Source organism: Bos taurus, chromosome 16 (genome assembly GCF_002263795.3).
Source record: "Bos taurus isolate L1 Dominette 01449 registration number 42190680 breed Hereford chromosome 16, ARS-UCD2.0, whole genome shotgun sequence".
NCBI classification, from domain to species: Eukaryota; Metazoa; Chordata; class Mammalia; order Artiodactyla; family Bovidae; genus Bos; species Bos taurus.
Genome location: NC_037343.1, coordinates 40,059,151 through 40,074,256, shown reverse-complemented (window position 1 = coordinate 40,074,256; position 15,106 = coordinate 40,059,151). Strand labels below are relative to the sequence as shown.

Genomic DNA, 15,106 nt, shown 5'->3' with positions numbered 1-15,106 from the left:
CTTAAAACAAAAACTACAGTTTGTCTTAAACTTATGCAGAAAGAGAAGCAGAAATCTGGCCCTTAGCAAATCTGATGACTCTAATAAAATACAGATCATATTTAGAAGTAAAGGCAGACTTGCAAGAATATCAAAGTAGAGAGTGGCCTGGAAGACCCACATGACCAAGCACAAGTAGAGTAGATTGATACGAAGAATTTCTGTTGATGTAAAATATGTAAATGCTCTAGCTCAAGAATGTAAACAAAAGATTCAGGCAGAAGAGTCCCAGAATTGGCAAACATAGAAAGCCAAGAATGTTGCTCTAAGATAGTACTCTCTCCTTTCTGGAAGTTCAGTAAATTATATAATATCAAAAATGTCTAAATAAGCAGCATGCTTATTAGAGTAGCATGCATGCTCTTTGACAATCAAGTCCCATTAGAAGCAACATACTCTGGTGACATATATTTCCTGTGACTACCAATTACTCAATAGCAAAAGAAAAAAAGAGTTTCTCTTTTAAATTAAAGGCACAGAATTCTGTTTTGGAGACATTGTGTAAATATTAAAAATAAATTAGGTGCAAAATTGGCCAATTTCAAGCTAATTTAGAAAGTGGTGATGATTATAGTCAAATTCAGACATTCCACTGCCAGAGACGAGCTCTTTGGCCTGATTCCACCTTGTTATTTTTTCCTAACATTATATTACATTGGAGAAAGTAACTAGGTCAAGCTCAAAACCAGTCTAGACTATTCAGAGAAAACCAGAAGGATATAGGTATCAAAGGCAGCAGTATTAGGTCATGCTTATTAACTTAATAACAGCAAAGTCTTATCACTCAGCTACTACCACCTCTCTTGTTCTGAAACATCAAGAAATGGATATCTTTTTAAACCTCTCATACTTGGGCTCAGCTGATATCCTCCCATCCACCTTGTCTCCACTATACAAAATTTTTCAACACCTAGGAACACCAGAACGTAAATGGACTGCTCTTCCAGAAAGCCATAGAAACAAAAATGAAATGTGTTACCAAGAAACATATCTTCAAGGAAAAAGATCCAGAAAATAGGGTCTAAAAAAATTCTATGTCTCATTAATTAAAGTAATACATCAGTCAGAGAAGTGATTACAAATAAGGAAATGTCCTCTACTGAAAACATTTTAATGCTGTCTTGGAGTTAATCCCACAGGAAGATAGAGAAAGAAAGCAAAATATCAACAAAATTTTCCCCTATCTAAAACTATAGTAAATCATTACTTCTGGAAGGTGCTCCTTTGTTCCCAGTAACCACCAAAAACTAGAGAACTTTTAGTCTGGGGCTATTTTCTGACCCCATAAAATAACAATGCCGCCTCACAGCTAAATCAGCATTACTGAATTATGATATGATGACTATTACGTAATATAAACTTTAAATATATTAAATATAAATAAATATATTTAATTTAAAATATAAATTTTAAACTACAAATTTAAGGACAAGAACAAACATCTTAACATCCAATTAAATAAAATAGCATCATTGTCTCATTTCTAAAAAACTATCCCATAGCAGCGAATGAGGCACCTGTTTTTAATGCTATCATCAGCAGAAATCGCTAACTGCTAAGTCACTTCAGTCGTGTCCGACTCTGCGCAACCCCACAGACGGCAGCCCAACAAGCTCCACCGTCCCTGGGATTCTCCAGGCAAGAACACTGGAGTGGGTTGCCATTTCCTTCTCCAATGCATGAAAGTGAAAAGTGAAGTCGCTCAGTCGCTCAGTTGTGTCTGACTCTTAGCGACCCCATGGACTGCAGCCTACCAGGCTGCTCCGTCCATGGGATTTTCCAGGCAAGAGTACTGGAGTTGGGTGCCATTGCCTTCTCCAAGAAATTGCTAAGGATACACTTAAAAGTAATCAATAATATCTAAAAAGTCAGTTGACTAGCAACAGAGTAAAAATATATTAAGCTAATCTATAACAAAGTTAAATATTACATAAAAGCATTCCCTTTATGCAGTTATTTTTTAACATTCTTTTTCCTATTCCCTAAGAAAGTCCACTGAAATCTATAGTCTTCTATGGAGAGGGAGAGGACAAGAAAGGAAGAAAGGGAAAAAGATAAAAGATGAGAAGAAAGACAAGTGACTCTTAATTTCATATAGTGTAGTCACCCAAATATCTGCCTAAGTATAGGTACTACTGGTTGAGTACCTTAAAAAGCTATGAAGACAATATAGACAGACTGGGATTCAAACAACTCAAGAGTAAAATAAAAACGCACAAATCGTCTTCTATGTTACTAAGATTTACTTTCATTAAATTCAATTATTAACCTCCAAATAAAAAGTCCTTATTTTGGGGGACTAACCAAAAATAACAAATGTAAAATACACCTACCTGCATTCTAACAGTAAAAATAAACTGTCAGTCGGTAAAGGTCTTTCCAGGAGTCTACTTGGCTAGCCTATCTATAAGTTCAGATAATAGGCTGGCAAGACAAGAAGCTAAACAACTAGTATCTTAGTCCTTTTTTTTTTCAGTTTACAAAGAGTGTATTATTATCACTATTATTGTTACTGCTTGGGAATCACCATTATCATGAATAAGAACAGCCTTTATGCTTTATAATTAATCAGGAAACTAACCATATCCATACATTAACAAATCCTCATTTGGTAGGATTTCACTGATGAGTACCACTTCCAAAATAAACTCCTTTCCTACCAAGTATGATTACCTAGATGCTCTTATTTATACGGTCTAGGACCTCTTTAACAATTCTTTCCCCAAGTAAGTTCATATCCCATTCTTCACTCTAAGGAACTTGCCTAAAAATACAACTACTTCATTTTTGTAAAAGAACCGACCTATGCTTGCATTTTGCCTCTCTTCTTTGTTTACATATATTCTACTTTATTCCTATGAAAATACTTTAAAAAAGTATTCTTTTATTTCAACTCAAAGTTCAACACTAAGACAGAAGGAGCCCCCTAAACTTCAAAACAAAATGTTCACATATGCCGGGAAACAGAAGTTGAGATATACTTTAATAATAGTGACTAGAAAAAACCCCCAAATACTCACTTGTAGCAGAACCAAGAAGGTTTTTTGAGGATTTATCCTCCCCAGTATTATAATCCAGTGGGTAATCTGTTCAGAGAGAAAATGAAGGTTAATTATGCTGAGAATTATCTCAGATGATATGTTTAAAAGCACAAATTATGTCAAGTCAGTTGACAAAACAATTTTACAGTTTTCATTATACATCCAAAGCACATTCACAAAAAAGGAAATTCATAAACCATTTATCAAACAGATAAAAACCAAAGAATATATTTCTACTGCTTGCAAAAATTTTAATCACATTTATAAGACTTTTATTCAAGCTTTCAGTGTAGTTTACCAACCCCTAGTAAATGACTTCACTTATGGGAAAACTAGGGAATGCAAAAATTAGATTTTTCAGACTACAGTTTAAGACATCTTAAAACAAGAACTTAACAAAATAGAAATGGAAGGTGTCATAAAACATTCTCTGACCTCTGCAGGCTCATGGGAATTTCTCAAAAACTCATGCCTCAATATGCTTGCTTGCTTGCTCTTAGGCTAAAGGCAAATCAAAGAAACTCATGCTCAATTCTACTATGTCAGTTGCCTTTGAGTAATAGGCTTTGGGGCCTGGCATAGGGATATAACCATAATTTATTAGCACTGGGGTAATGAAAGGGAGTTTCAAGTCAAATAACTGATCAACAAGCAGAAAATTATTTTAGAAAATAGGTTTAGGAGAAAATTAGTTACTAGGGTTAAAAACAAGGAATAAACTAAAGACTAATCATCATGGCAGTCTTTTTAAGTGACCTACATTTACCCATTTAAAAAACAAAAACATATACATAAATAGTTACTTTTTAAAAATCACTCACCATAGTCCTCATCAAATAGTTCTTGACGTTCTGACTGATACTGGGAATCAGCAATCTCTTCATATTCTTCCACCATGCTAGTGCCAAAAACCCTGTTAACAACAATTTCATTGAAGTTTTTCATTAATGTCTTATTAAGACTCATCTCTTCATAATAAATGACAAACTATAATAATTTTGGTTGTTTTGAGCATCGTTAACTTTGAACTCAAAAACAATGACTTTCTCAATCCACTGTTTTCATTACAATGTTAATCTATTTAAGGCATTTAAAAATATAATGACTAATAGGCCAATGACTTATTGGCCTAAAATGTTTCCATTTATTATCATATCAAGCAAGCTAAACTGAACATATAAAATGAAGGTTCTTTTTTCCTAACAAAGGAAAAAAAAATTTTTAAGGAGGATTCACAAATCGTGGTTTATTCAGATTGTGAAACTTACATAGCAGTTTAAAGAAATCAGAAATATACTATTACAGTCATTATCAAATCATACTGATAGATACAAAATGAAACTGCAAAATACATATAGTTCAGCATAAAAAATTTAAAATACTTTTTTCAAAAATATAATTATGAATATAAATTCTCAAAAAAAATTAGAAATGATACATGCCAAATTCCTATCTAAATTTTTACACTTTTCTAAACTGTATGCAAAAGGAAGAAAGGTTTAGCAGTATCTTTTTTATGGTGTTATCTCACGTAATAACAAATGATTTCTTCACTTTAAATATACTGGGATTTTTATGTTGCCTTTTTTTCTTTTTAAACCACTCCGTAAATATTTTTGCTCTGTATTACCTTATAAGGCTTAATGGACAAAAGTGCTCTGATCCAAAATGTGATACCAACTCCACCTAAAGAATAAAAGCACACAAAATGGCAAGCCAGCACAGTGTATGTGAAATTATCTAACAAAATATTGTTTTTTCATTACAGTATTTCTAAAAATAAAGTCCTAATTTTCCCCAAAACTAGTATTTGTAAAGTTTTGCTTTGCCATGCAATAATATGTCATGCCCTATTATTCAATATTGCAAAAGAGAAGGTTGCTAACCTTTATGTACTTGATGAACATCTGAAGCAAGAGAAAGGAAAAGAAAAAGAAATCAGTTCTGAAGTCTGAATAACATGCCATAAGCAACATTCAATATTTGTAAATTATATTGTATAATTAAAGTATAGAAAGCAATATACTGTGATGGATAACATTGTAGTACTCATTTCTTTGCAGAAACCAAAGCAATGATTTGCATTTATTTTTACCATCACAACTAGAAAATATAGTGCAACTGTAATGAAATAAATTAACTTTAACCTAAAATCCACTGCTGCTGTTTTATTTATCCATTAGATCTGAAAGCATTCTAAAAGTAATTAAAGCATATCTAGAAATAACCTGTCTTATATTACACTAAATATTATAAATGTTATCATGTATATACCTACATATTAATACATTGATACCTATATGTGGCTATACGTATCTAATGAACATACATATTGATAAAAAGATTAACATAATAAAAAATAATATTTATTCTTGCACAATACTATATACAAACTATTTTGGGGAAAATTTGGATTTCTGACATACTGCTATTTTAAGTATAACTTATAGAACTAGAGGATATTTATCAATTCATTTTTAAAATATAAGCTATTAAAAAGCATTTTTTAAAATATGGGTTTTAATTCTTTTGGGATGAGCAAAACTCAGGTAAACTTATATAACATTTATCAATATAAAATAAGAATCAGAAGTAAATGTTTTTTGCTTTTAGGTTTAAATCTACCAAATAGGGCTTTTAAGAAAACCAGTCATCAAAATGCTCTATAGTCTCCCATTATAAAGAAGACAAAGTAGGGAGCTTTATATAGGATTTTTCTGTTATCACTAATAAAATGTTCTGTTATTAACAAAGTAGACTCTATAAAGAATGATTCTTGGAACTATTTCACAACATGTGAGTTGTTTTCATTGCAAAATCAGGTATTGTATCATCTGCCAAAGTATTTTATGTATTTTTTTTTGGCATTACAGTATAGAAACTGCTACATAAAAAGGTCATTAAACTGGTTCAGAACTCACTTTAAAAAGAAACTGAAAATGTATCATCATTTTTCTGAACACTGTTGAATCATTAACTGAAAATATCAACTGTACTTTAAAAACAGCATATTTATAAAAATATTTTTATATGGAGAGTAGGAATACTACAAGTTTACCCATTTACAGAAGCCAATTTAATACATGCTTACAAAAGACACAGAAAGTAAAATCCCAAGAGACGAGTAGGTAGGTTTAAGTTTTCACATTTAAAGAAGAAATAATTAGGAAGAAAATTAGAGCTGCTGTCATTCCAAAAGGTCTTACTAACAACACAGTTGTACTTTAAGGTATGGCTATAGTATCATAAAGAAAAAAAGGAAGAAGTAAAAAGGAGTAAGAAATTCCCATATTTTGTCTAAATTCAAGAGTGATAATAATTCTATTTTGGTAGATAATTCCACCTCAAGACTGGTGAGAGAGGCAGTAGGAATTTATGGCTTTTATTAGAGTATAGTTGATTTACAATGGTGCATTAGTTTCCACTGTACAGCAAAATTTATCATATATATATATATACACATACATATATATATATACACTCTTTTATACACACTCTTTTAGATTCTTCACCCATACAGGTCATTACAGAGTACTGAGAAGAGTTTCCTGTGCTATATGGTAGGTTCTTATTAGTTACCTACTTTATGTATAGTAGTGTGCATTTCTCAATACCAGTCTCCCAATTTATCTCTCCTCCTACCCTCCACGTTACCCTCTGGTAACCATAAGTTTGTTTTCTACATCTGTAGTTCTATTTCTGTTTGTAAGTAGTTCGTTTGCACCATTTTTTAGATTCTACATATAAGCAATATGACATGATATTTATCTTTCTCTGTCTTATTTCACTCAGTACAATTTCTAGGTCCATCTGTGTTGCTGCAAATGGCATTATTTTGTTCTCTTTTATGGCTGAATAATATTCCATCATATATATGTACCACAGCTTTTTTATCTGTTCTTCTGTCAATGGACATTTAGGTTGCAGCAGGAATTTAAATGGTTAAAACTTTATTTGAAATTGTTACCTAGACATATAATATTTCACCTGAATATACAAAAGACAAAAAGCTATAATGAAAAATAACTGGGCATTAAAATAGAAATCTCAGAATCAGATTTTGATAAGAAACCAGACCTGCTTTAAAGACAGCAGTGAGTAACTGATTCAGGTTTTAAAATATAAAGAAACATAATATTATAAAGATGACATTTTATATCAAGACTTCAAAAATATTAAGAGTTATAATTTGGAATTTCATCAAAGCCACGATATCAAAAAACCAGCCTAGGTTTCCAGTTACATAAAAGGGAATGTATTAGTATTTGTCCCATAAAATAATATATTCAAGAAAGAATTATTTTATTAAAAGGAATACAGCAATACATTTCCTCTTAATTTTTCTTATTTCTAAATAGGTGAGGTATCAAGTATGAATAATAGGTATGTTTCATTATAGAACACAGTTCTGTAAAGATAAACATTACCTTCACATATTTTGCATACATCTGTTCATCTAAAGGGAAACTCTGGACATTCCTCTCATCTCTACCATGGAAAGTACCCAGCTTAATCCATTTATTTGTAGGGTATCTAGAAAATAAAAAAAAAATTAACATTCCTTTTTAGAAAATCATAAATCACACATTGAGAGGTCCTATCATTTTCAAATGAGATCTTGTACTTTTTTTCCCCCTCTCCAGGTAACACATTCACTTAACATAGTTTAAATATGAGTTAAGCATCAAGTTGAATAAATACATTTTCTTTTCCAACTAAACTCTGACAGGTTTCTCCTTATGAAGAAAGACTATCTTGAAAAATCACACTATCAAATAGAAGACAAGAAGAAGACAAAAAGAACCAGGAGTGCCTCTTGGAGTTTTAGAGGGCTTCCAAGTAAACTGGAGGCTTTAAAACAGAAAGTAGCCAAGAGAGTGTTTTGGAAGGATGAGGTACTACTCTTTATGTACCAGTGTGTGTGTGCTCAGATTGGTGCTTTTGAACTGTCGTGCTGGAGAAGACTCTTGAGAGTCCCTTGGACTGCAAGGAGATACAACCAGTCCATCCTAAAGGAGAACACTGGTCCTGGGTGTTCATTGGAAGGACTGATGTTAAAGCTGAAACTCCAATACTTTGGCCACCTGATGTGAAGAGCGGACTCATCTGAAAAGACCCTGATGCTGGGAAAGATTGAGGGCAGTAGGAGAAGGGGGCGACAGAGGATGAGATGGTTGGATGGCATCACTGACTCAATGGACATGGGTTTGGATGGACTCCAGGAGTTGGTGATGGACAGGGAAGCTTGCGTGCTGCGGTTCATGGGGTCGCAAAGAGTTGGACATGACTGAGCGACTGAACTGAACTGAAGTGTGCAATGATATAAAGCATAAGTACTGGTTGAAAGGGAAACAGAAAAAGTCATTTACTATCATATTTGAATTTCACAGCACTTACACAGCTTTTCCGATTTTAAAGGAAATCTAATGTAAAAGCCCCAAACTACTGTTTTTCTTTACTACAGCATTTAGAGAATCCCTCAAAGTAATGAGTATTCTCTTATCACACTAAAAAAATACACTTTACTTGTCATAACTGAACACATTCATTTGACAGGTAAGAAAATTACGGCTTAGGGAAAAAGGAAATGATCTGAGCAAAGTTAGTTAAAGAAAAATGAGTAAGAGATCTTCAGAAATCATTTTGAAAACTGTATATAGGCAATGCTACATGTAGGGTAGGGGAAGAAACACCACAGAAAATTCTTAATAGTCAATAATAAAAGAAGGATTAAATAAATAACAGCATCCTACATGGTAACATCGCGGGCACTCAAAAAGCATTTATGGAATGAACAAATACCTCCATCTGGAGGAAAATATCAAGTATTTATTAAAAACGATGTGTTTAAAACAAAAAAAAGGATATTCTCAAGATGTAAGCATCAAAACTGATTTTTGATAGAACTATGCAAGGAGATCCAACCAGTCCATTCTGAAGGAGATCAGCCCTGAGATTTCTTTGGAAGGAATGATGCTAAAGCTGAAACTCCAGTACTTTGGCCACCTCATGCAAAGAGTTGACTCACTGGAAAAGACTCTGATGCTGGGAGGGATTGGGGGCAAGAGGAGAAGGGGACAACAGAGGATGAGATGGCTGGATGGCATCACTGACTCGATGGCGACTGAACTGAACTGAGTTCACTGAGACTCACTCTCAGTGAACTCCGGGAGTTGGTGACGGACAGGGAGGCCTGGCGTGCTGAGATTCATGGGGTCGCAAAGAGTTGGACACGACTGAGCGACTGATCTGATCTGATAAACATATAAATGTGTATAAAAGACTGGAAGGGAACGTATTAAAATGTTAATACAGTATCTTTCATTGATAGAACTGGGATTCTCTACCAAATTCCTTAGAATGTATGTTTCCCTTATAATCACACATATATACCAAAGTTTTTAAAATAAACCTTAACAAAATCATATGCTATAAAATGATATAAAATGAAATATTCATATATGTTTTTAATAACTTTTTAAAGAAATGTTTGGAAGCAATACAGCATAATAATTAAAAGTAAGGACTTCAAAATCATAGAGATCTATGTTTGGATCTTGGTTGTCCAACTCACAAATCACGTGACCTAGATAGGCTATTTAATCTCTCTCTGTTTCATCTCATAAGGGAATAACATCAGAGGGTTGTTATAAGCACTATATAAGTTAATGAAAGTAAACTAACAAATGACTACCCTACAACAGTATTATTACTGTTCTTCCAAATGGATACAAGTTGATTGAAACAAAAAACAAAATAATTAAAGTTTTAAAACATGACCCATTTTAAAATTTTTATTCTGAAAATCCAATATTAACTCCATAGAAACCAGCTTTAGAATTTACCTGTCACTGATAGAAACCAGAAAGTCTTTAGGAGTAGAAGAAAATAATTCATAATTTGCAATATCAAACTGTTTTACTTGAATTGGTTCACAGAGTTCAATAACAAACCTTTAAAAAGAGCACAAGACAATTATTTAGATAAACCAACTAGAATAACAATTCATATTAAACACGACATTAACAGCTTACATAAACTAGGCCTCCATTAAGTTATTCATTAAAAAAATGTAAGGAAGGAAGAGGATTTGAGAAAGAACACCCCTAAGTATTCCCCAAGCACAGCATTAGTGGGGAAAAAAATACTGATTTTGTCCTACAGTATTTTTTTAATAAAGATTCTTTTCTAATGACAAAGCTCATTCTTGGAGAAGGAATGATTTGACGAAGAACTAGTAAGAGTGTCACCTGACTAGTCTAGAGGGCAGTTTGGCCATATTATCTCAAAAGGTACCACAGCTGTTGATTCAGCAATATACTCTTAGAAATTTAATCTATGGACACACAGCTCCAAATGATCACCCTTGTATATGCATCTTAATAAATATATCAAAGCACAGTTTATAAAAGTGAGGGCTGGGGGGAGGGAAGTCAACCTAAATGTTTAATACAGAGGATTGATTGACAAATTATGGCCCCATTCAGACAATGAAATAACAAACAGCTATTAAAAATGATACTTGAAACTATATATTGCATTTATATAAAAATATAGAAAATACAGACCAATGTATAGTGATAGAAAACAGATCTGTAATTGCTATGGGGGTAAGGGGTGGGAGAGAAAAATTATAAAGGAGCATGAAGAAAATTTTGGGGGAGACAGATTATGTTTATTATCTTCACTGTGGTGATGGCTTCATAGATGAATACATATCAAAACTTATCAAATTGTACACTTTAACATTTTACAATTTATTTTACATGTAGTTTTTTATATGTCAAGTACGCTTCAATAAAACTGTTTTTAAAAATAACACCACACTAGTGAATAAAACAAAAAAAAGCAGACTCACAGGTACAGAGAACAAACTAGCGGTTACCAGTGGGGAGACGGAACAGGGGATGGCAAATAGGGGTAGGGAAAGAAAAGTAAGGATTATTATGGAACTATATGAAATCACGTGTGTGAAATTTTTGAAAAAAAAAAAAATTATATTTGAGATACGTATCATGGACCTGGAAAAGATGCCACAAAATATTGCTATTTAGGAAAACATTAACAGTATGGTTCTGCTTGGCATTTGGGGAAAGAAATACTCATGACATCTAGGACTCTAATCAATACTTTAATAAACTAATTATTATATCAAATGAGATTATATACACTGACAAGTAAATGTTAAATTAAAAGCATTACAATTAACATATTGTGTTAATGTTGGGGAGCAACAGAACTGAATTCCAGAAGATGGTAAGTAAGAACAGCCATGATTCAGAGAACAGCTCCTGATAAAAAGTAAACTAACGGTTGCTGAATGTTTAGTCTGTGTCAGGTACCATTTTAGATGATTTATGTCCATGCTCTGATTTAATTCTTACAACCAAAATGCATAGGAGATTATCTCTATTTTACAGAATCATTCAATTGGTTACTTCACATTTTTCCTTTCTGCCTTTTTAAAATAAAACTTGTTCCCCTCTCCAAAGATGTAGCCAAGCATATAGTCACTAATCAAAGACTGTTTTTCCCAGTCTTGGCAAGGTTACTTAATTATGGTGATGGGATATGGGCAGAAGTCTCCAGTGCAACTTTCAGGTCAAGCCTTCAAAAGGAAGCTGCTACCTCTACTTCTGCTTTCTCCCACCTTACAGGTCACAATGAGGATGTGACAGGAAGAAATCATCACAGCAATGCAGGCAGGGACAACATCTCGGGAGTGGTATGTGTCCTTTAATTGTTTTCTATTATACCCCTGCCCCACATATCAACTTGAGGTTTCTGTGTCAGAGAAAATTAACTATCTTTTTCAAACCACAGTTCATTCGTCTCTGTTAAAAAGGCAGAATCAAGAGCCCTAACTAAGAATTATTTAGCAAGTAAGTAACAAAGTTAAAAGTTAAAAGAGACATCTATCTGGCTCCAAAGCCTAAACACTGTACTACCACCCCAGGGAGAGGAAATTAAAGAAAATCAGACTCAGATTTTGCTTTTTATTTACAAATCTAATAGAGCACTAATAAGAAAAAGCAAATTCTCCTCTACCTCTTTTGCATACAACGTTCTCAATTTCTAAGAAGATATGAGCTATATTATTGATACTATTAAAATAAATTTTTGGACAAATGTATTACCAGGTGTACAGTCAATCCACCAAGAAGATTTAACATTTCTAAAACTTATATTAAAGTGTAACTGAGCAACTTCACTTTCACTTTTCACTTTCATGCACTGGAGAAGGAAATGGCAACCCACTCCAGTGTTCTTGCCTGGAGAATCCCAGGGACGGGGGAGCCTGGTGGGCTGCCGTCTATGGGGTCTCACAGAGTCGGACACGACTGAAGCGACTTACCAGCAGCAGTAAACATTCATAATATATATATAAAATTAGTAGTACATATGTTATTGTGCCTCATAAAGGTTGATTTTAAAATGCTTTTTTATCTAAGCCTCATCTTTTATATTTTCTTAGAAGTAGATAACACATGTAAATTAGTTAAACTATAAAAGCTGACACATCTAATTTCAACATACTTCTCTTAATTAATAGTAGGTCAGAAATCTTAAAAGATCAGTGAAGTAGCAAACGTAAATATAAGAGTACTTTGATAAAATACCACGTGTCAAAATTTAGATGATATGAACATATTACACAAATCTGCAAATGCAATGCAATCCTTACCAAAATACCAATGACATTTTTACAAAACTAGAATGCATAACTCTAAAATTTAGGTGGAAACACAAAATACCCCAAGCCAAAATAATCTTGAGAAAGAACAGAGCTAACCTTAGACTTATCTGCAAAGGTACAAAGAAAAGATTTTTTAACTATAAGAGAATATCATGAACAACTTCATTACAAAAACCTTCAAAATGGATTAAAGCCAAATTTCTAGAAAAATGTAATTAACCAAACTAATTTACTAAAACTAAGTTGAGAAGAAATAGAAAACCTATTTTCTATTTTCTAGAAAACTCACGTATGGGCTTCCCAGGTGGCGCTAGTGGTAAAGAACCCACCTACCAATGAAGGAGACTTAAGAGACAAGGGTTTGATCCCTGGGTCAGGAAGATCCCCTGGAGGAGGACATGACAACCCACTCCAGTATTCTTGTCTGGAGAATCCCATGGACAGAGGAGCCTGGTGGGCTATACAGTCCATGAAGTTGCAAAGAGTCAGAGAAGACTAAAGCAACTTAGCACACATACAGTCTCATAATTACTGCTTTTAAATATGGTTTTTAAACCTTGCCACCTATTCACACAAGTATGAAACAATGCATGCACAAGCTTATTTATAATAACTATCTGTTATGGCAAAAGATTACTATAAACAACCCAAATACTATCAACATAAGAGTAGTTAAATCTTGGTACAAGTATATAATGGAATTTCATGAAGTTATCGAAAAAAAAAAAAAAAGAAAGAAAAAGTTTTATGTATGAATGAAATAGAATCATCACCAGAAAATTTTAAGTTAAAACTTAATTCAAGGTGATAAATATTATGTATAATATGCTGCTGTGAAAACTGAGAGATAAATAAAATCTCTATGTTTTTGCATAAAGAAAATAAAAAGGTATCTAAAAATTCAACAGTGAATAGGAAGATAGATGATAGACTGGAAGTGTATTTCTCATTGTAGCTCCTCTACCTCTTTTAAACACCTTTTTGAGTTTGAGCCACATGAATGTCCTATCTTTGAAATCACATATTTAATTTAAAATTAACATCTTCCCTGAAACATGGAAGGCTTTACAGTTGAGATTCAAATTTAGAATATCTTGAGAAAAAAGAAGCTTGAGATATCATACTCCCTAACTGCAGATTATACAACAACCCTACAGTAATCACAACAGCATGGTAGATACAGAAACAAGACACACAGATCAGCAGCTCAGGACAGAGAGCCCAGAAATGACCCCACGAACATAGGGTCGATCCACCCATGACGAAGAAGACAAGAAGAAAGTAAAACAAACTCGTGGCTAACAGGAGGCAGAGGGAACGGGAGGGACGAGATAGGGGTACAGAATTAAGAGACATAAAATACTATACACAGATTAAATAAGCAACAAAGATATATTGTACAACACGGGGAAATATACTCATTATTTTGCAATAACTTTAAATGGAATATAATCAAGAAAAATACTGAAGCACTATTTTGTACACCTGAAATTAATACAATTTTGGAAATCAACTATGTGCTTTAAGTCGCTTCAGTCTTGTCTGACTCTTTGTGACCCTATGGGCTGTAGCCTGTCAGGCTCCTCTGTCCATGGGATTCTCTAGGCAAGAACACTGGAGTGGGTTGCCATGCCCTTCTCCAGGGGATCTTCCCAACCCAGGGATTGCACCCACATCTCTACATCTCCTGCACTCACAGATGGGTTTTTTACCACTAGCATTACCTACACTTCAGTAAAAACAAAAACAAAAACAAAAACAAAAAACATATCTTATAAGTATTAGGTTAGATGCACTGCCTTCAAAATAAGGAATAAGATGAAACTGCCTACTATCACTACGCACAATTTTCTCAATGATCTAGCCAGCGTGTGATGACAAAAAGAAAGTAAAATATAATAAAAAGGATTAGAAAATTTTAAAAAGGAGAAAAATATGTAGGGAAGCTATAATTTTCTATGCAGAAATCCTCAAAGATTCTACATATAAACTAATAAAATAAGAGACTATAAAAAAGTAGCTGGATCTAATACTCATACATTAAAAAAAACTGGATGTCTAAACACAACATTTTATTAATTTTTACTGGAGTATAGTTGCTTTACAACGTTGTGTTAGTTTCCTGCTGATACCCACAAATGAATTTAACAAAAGATACACAATACTTTCATGAAAAGTTTAAAAAAAAATAACTGAAAGACATTAAAAACAACTTAAAGATATGCCCTATATAGGATAAGGTAAACTCAAAATTTAAAAGTCAGCAAAAGATGCAATACAATCCCAAACAAAATCCAATGGGACACTTGGGGAACTCAATAGAATAAGT

General features: G+C 33.2%; 1 protein-coding gene across 7 annotated transcripts in view; it reads right to left on the bottom strand.

Annotated features, from left to right (window-relative positions):
* The window catches only part of SUCO (SUN domain containing ossification factor), an 89,676-nt gene that overhangs the window by 33,928 nt on the left and 40,642 nt on the right, over positions 1–15,106 (bottom strand). For 4 of the 7 annotated variants that reach the window (XR_811924.4, XM_024976721.2, XM_010813240.4 and 1 more), the window contains exons 10-15: positions 9,926–10,033; positions 7,508–7,613; positions 4,967–4,987; positions 4,711–4,766; positions 3,902–3,993; positions 3,060–3,125 (exon numbers count right to left, since the gene is read on the bottom strand). Coding sequence is in view for 6 of the 7 variants with exons in the window: in XM_024976721.2 (XP_024832489.1) it covers positions 3,060–3,125; positions 3,902–3,993; positions 4,711–4,766; positions 4,967–4,987; positions 7,508–7,613; positions 9,926–10,033 (449 nt within the window). In the remaining variant the exon portion in view is untranslated. The remainder of the gene's footprint in view (positions 1–3,059; positions 3,126–3,901; positions 3,994–4,710; positions 4,767–4,966; positions 4,988–7,507; positions 7,614–9,925; positions 10,034–15,106) is intronic. The other 3 variants (XM_010813242.4, XM_024976722.2, XM_024976723.2) reach the window with 1 other exon arrangement.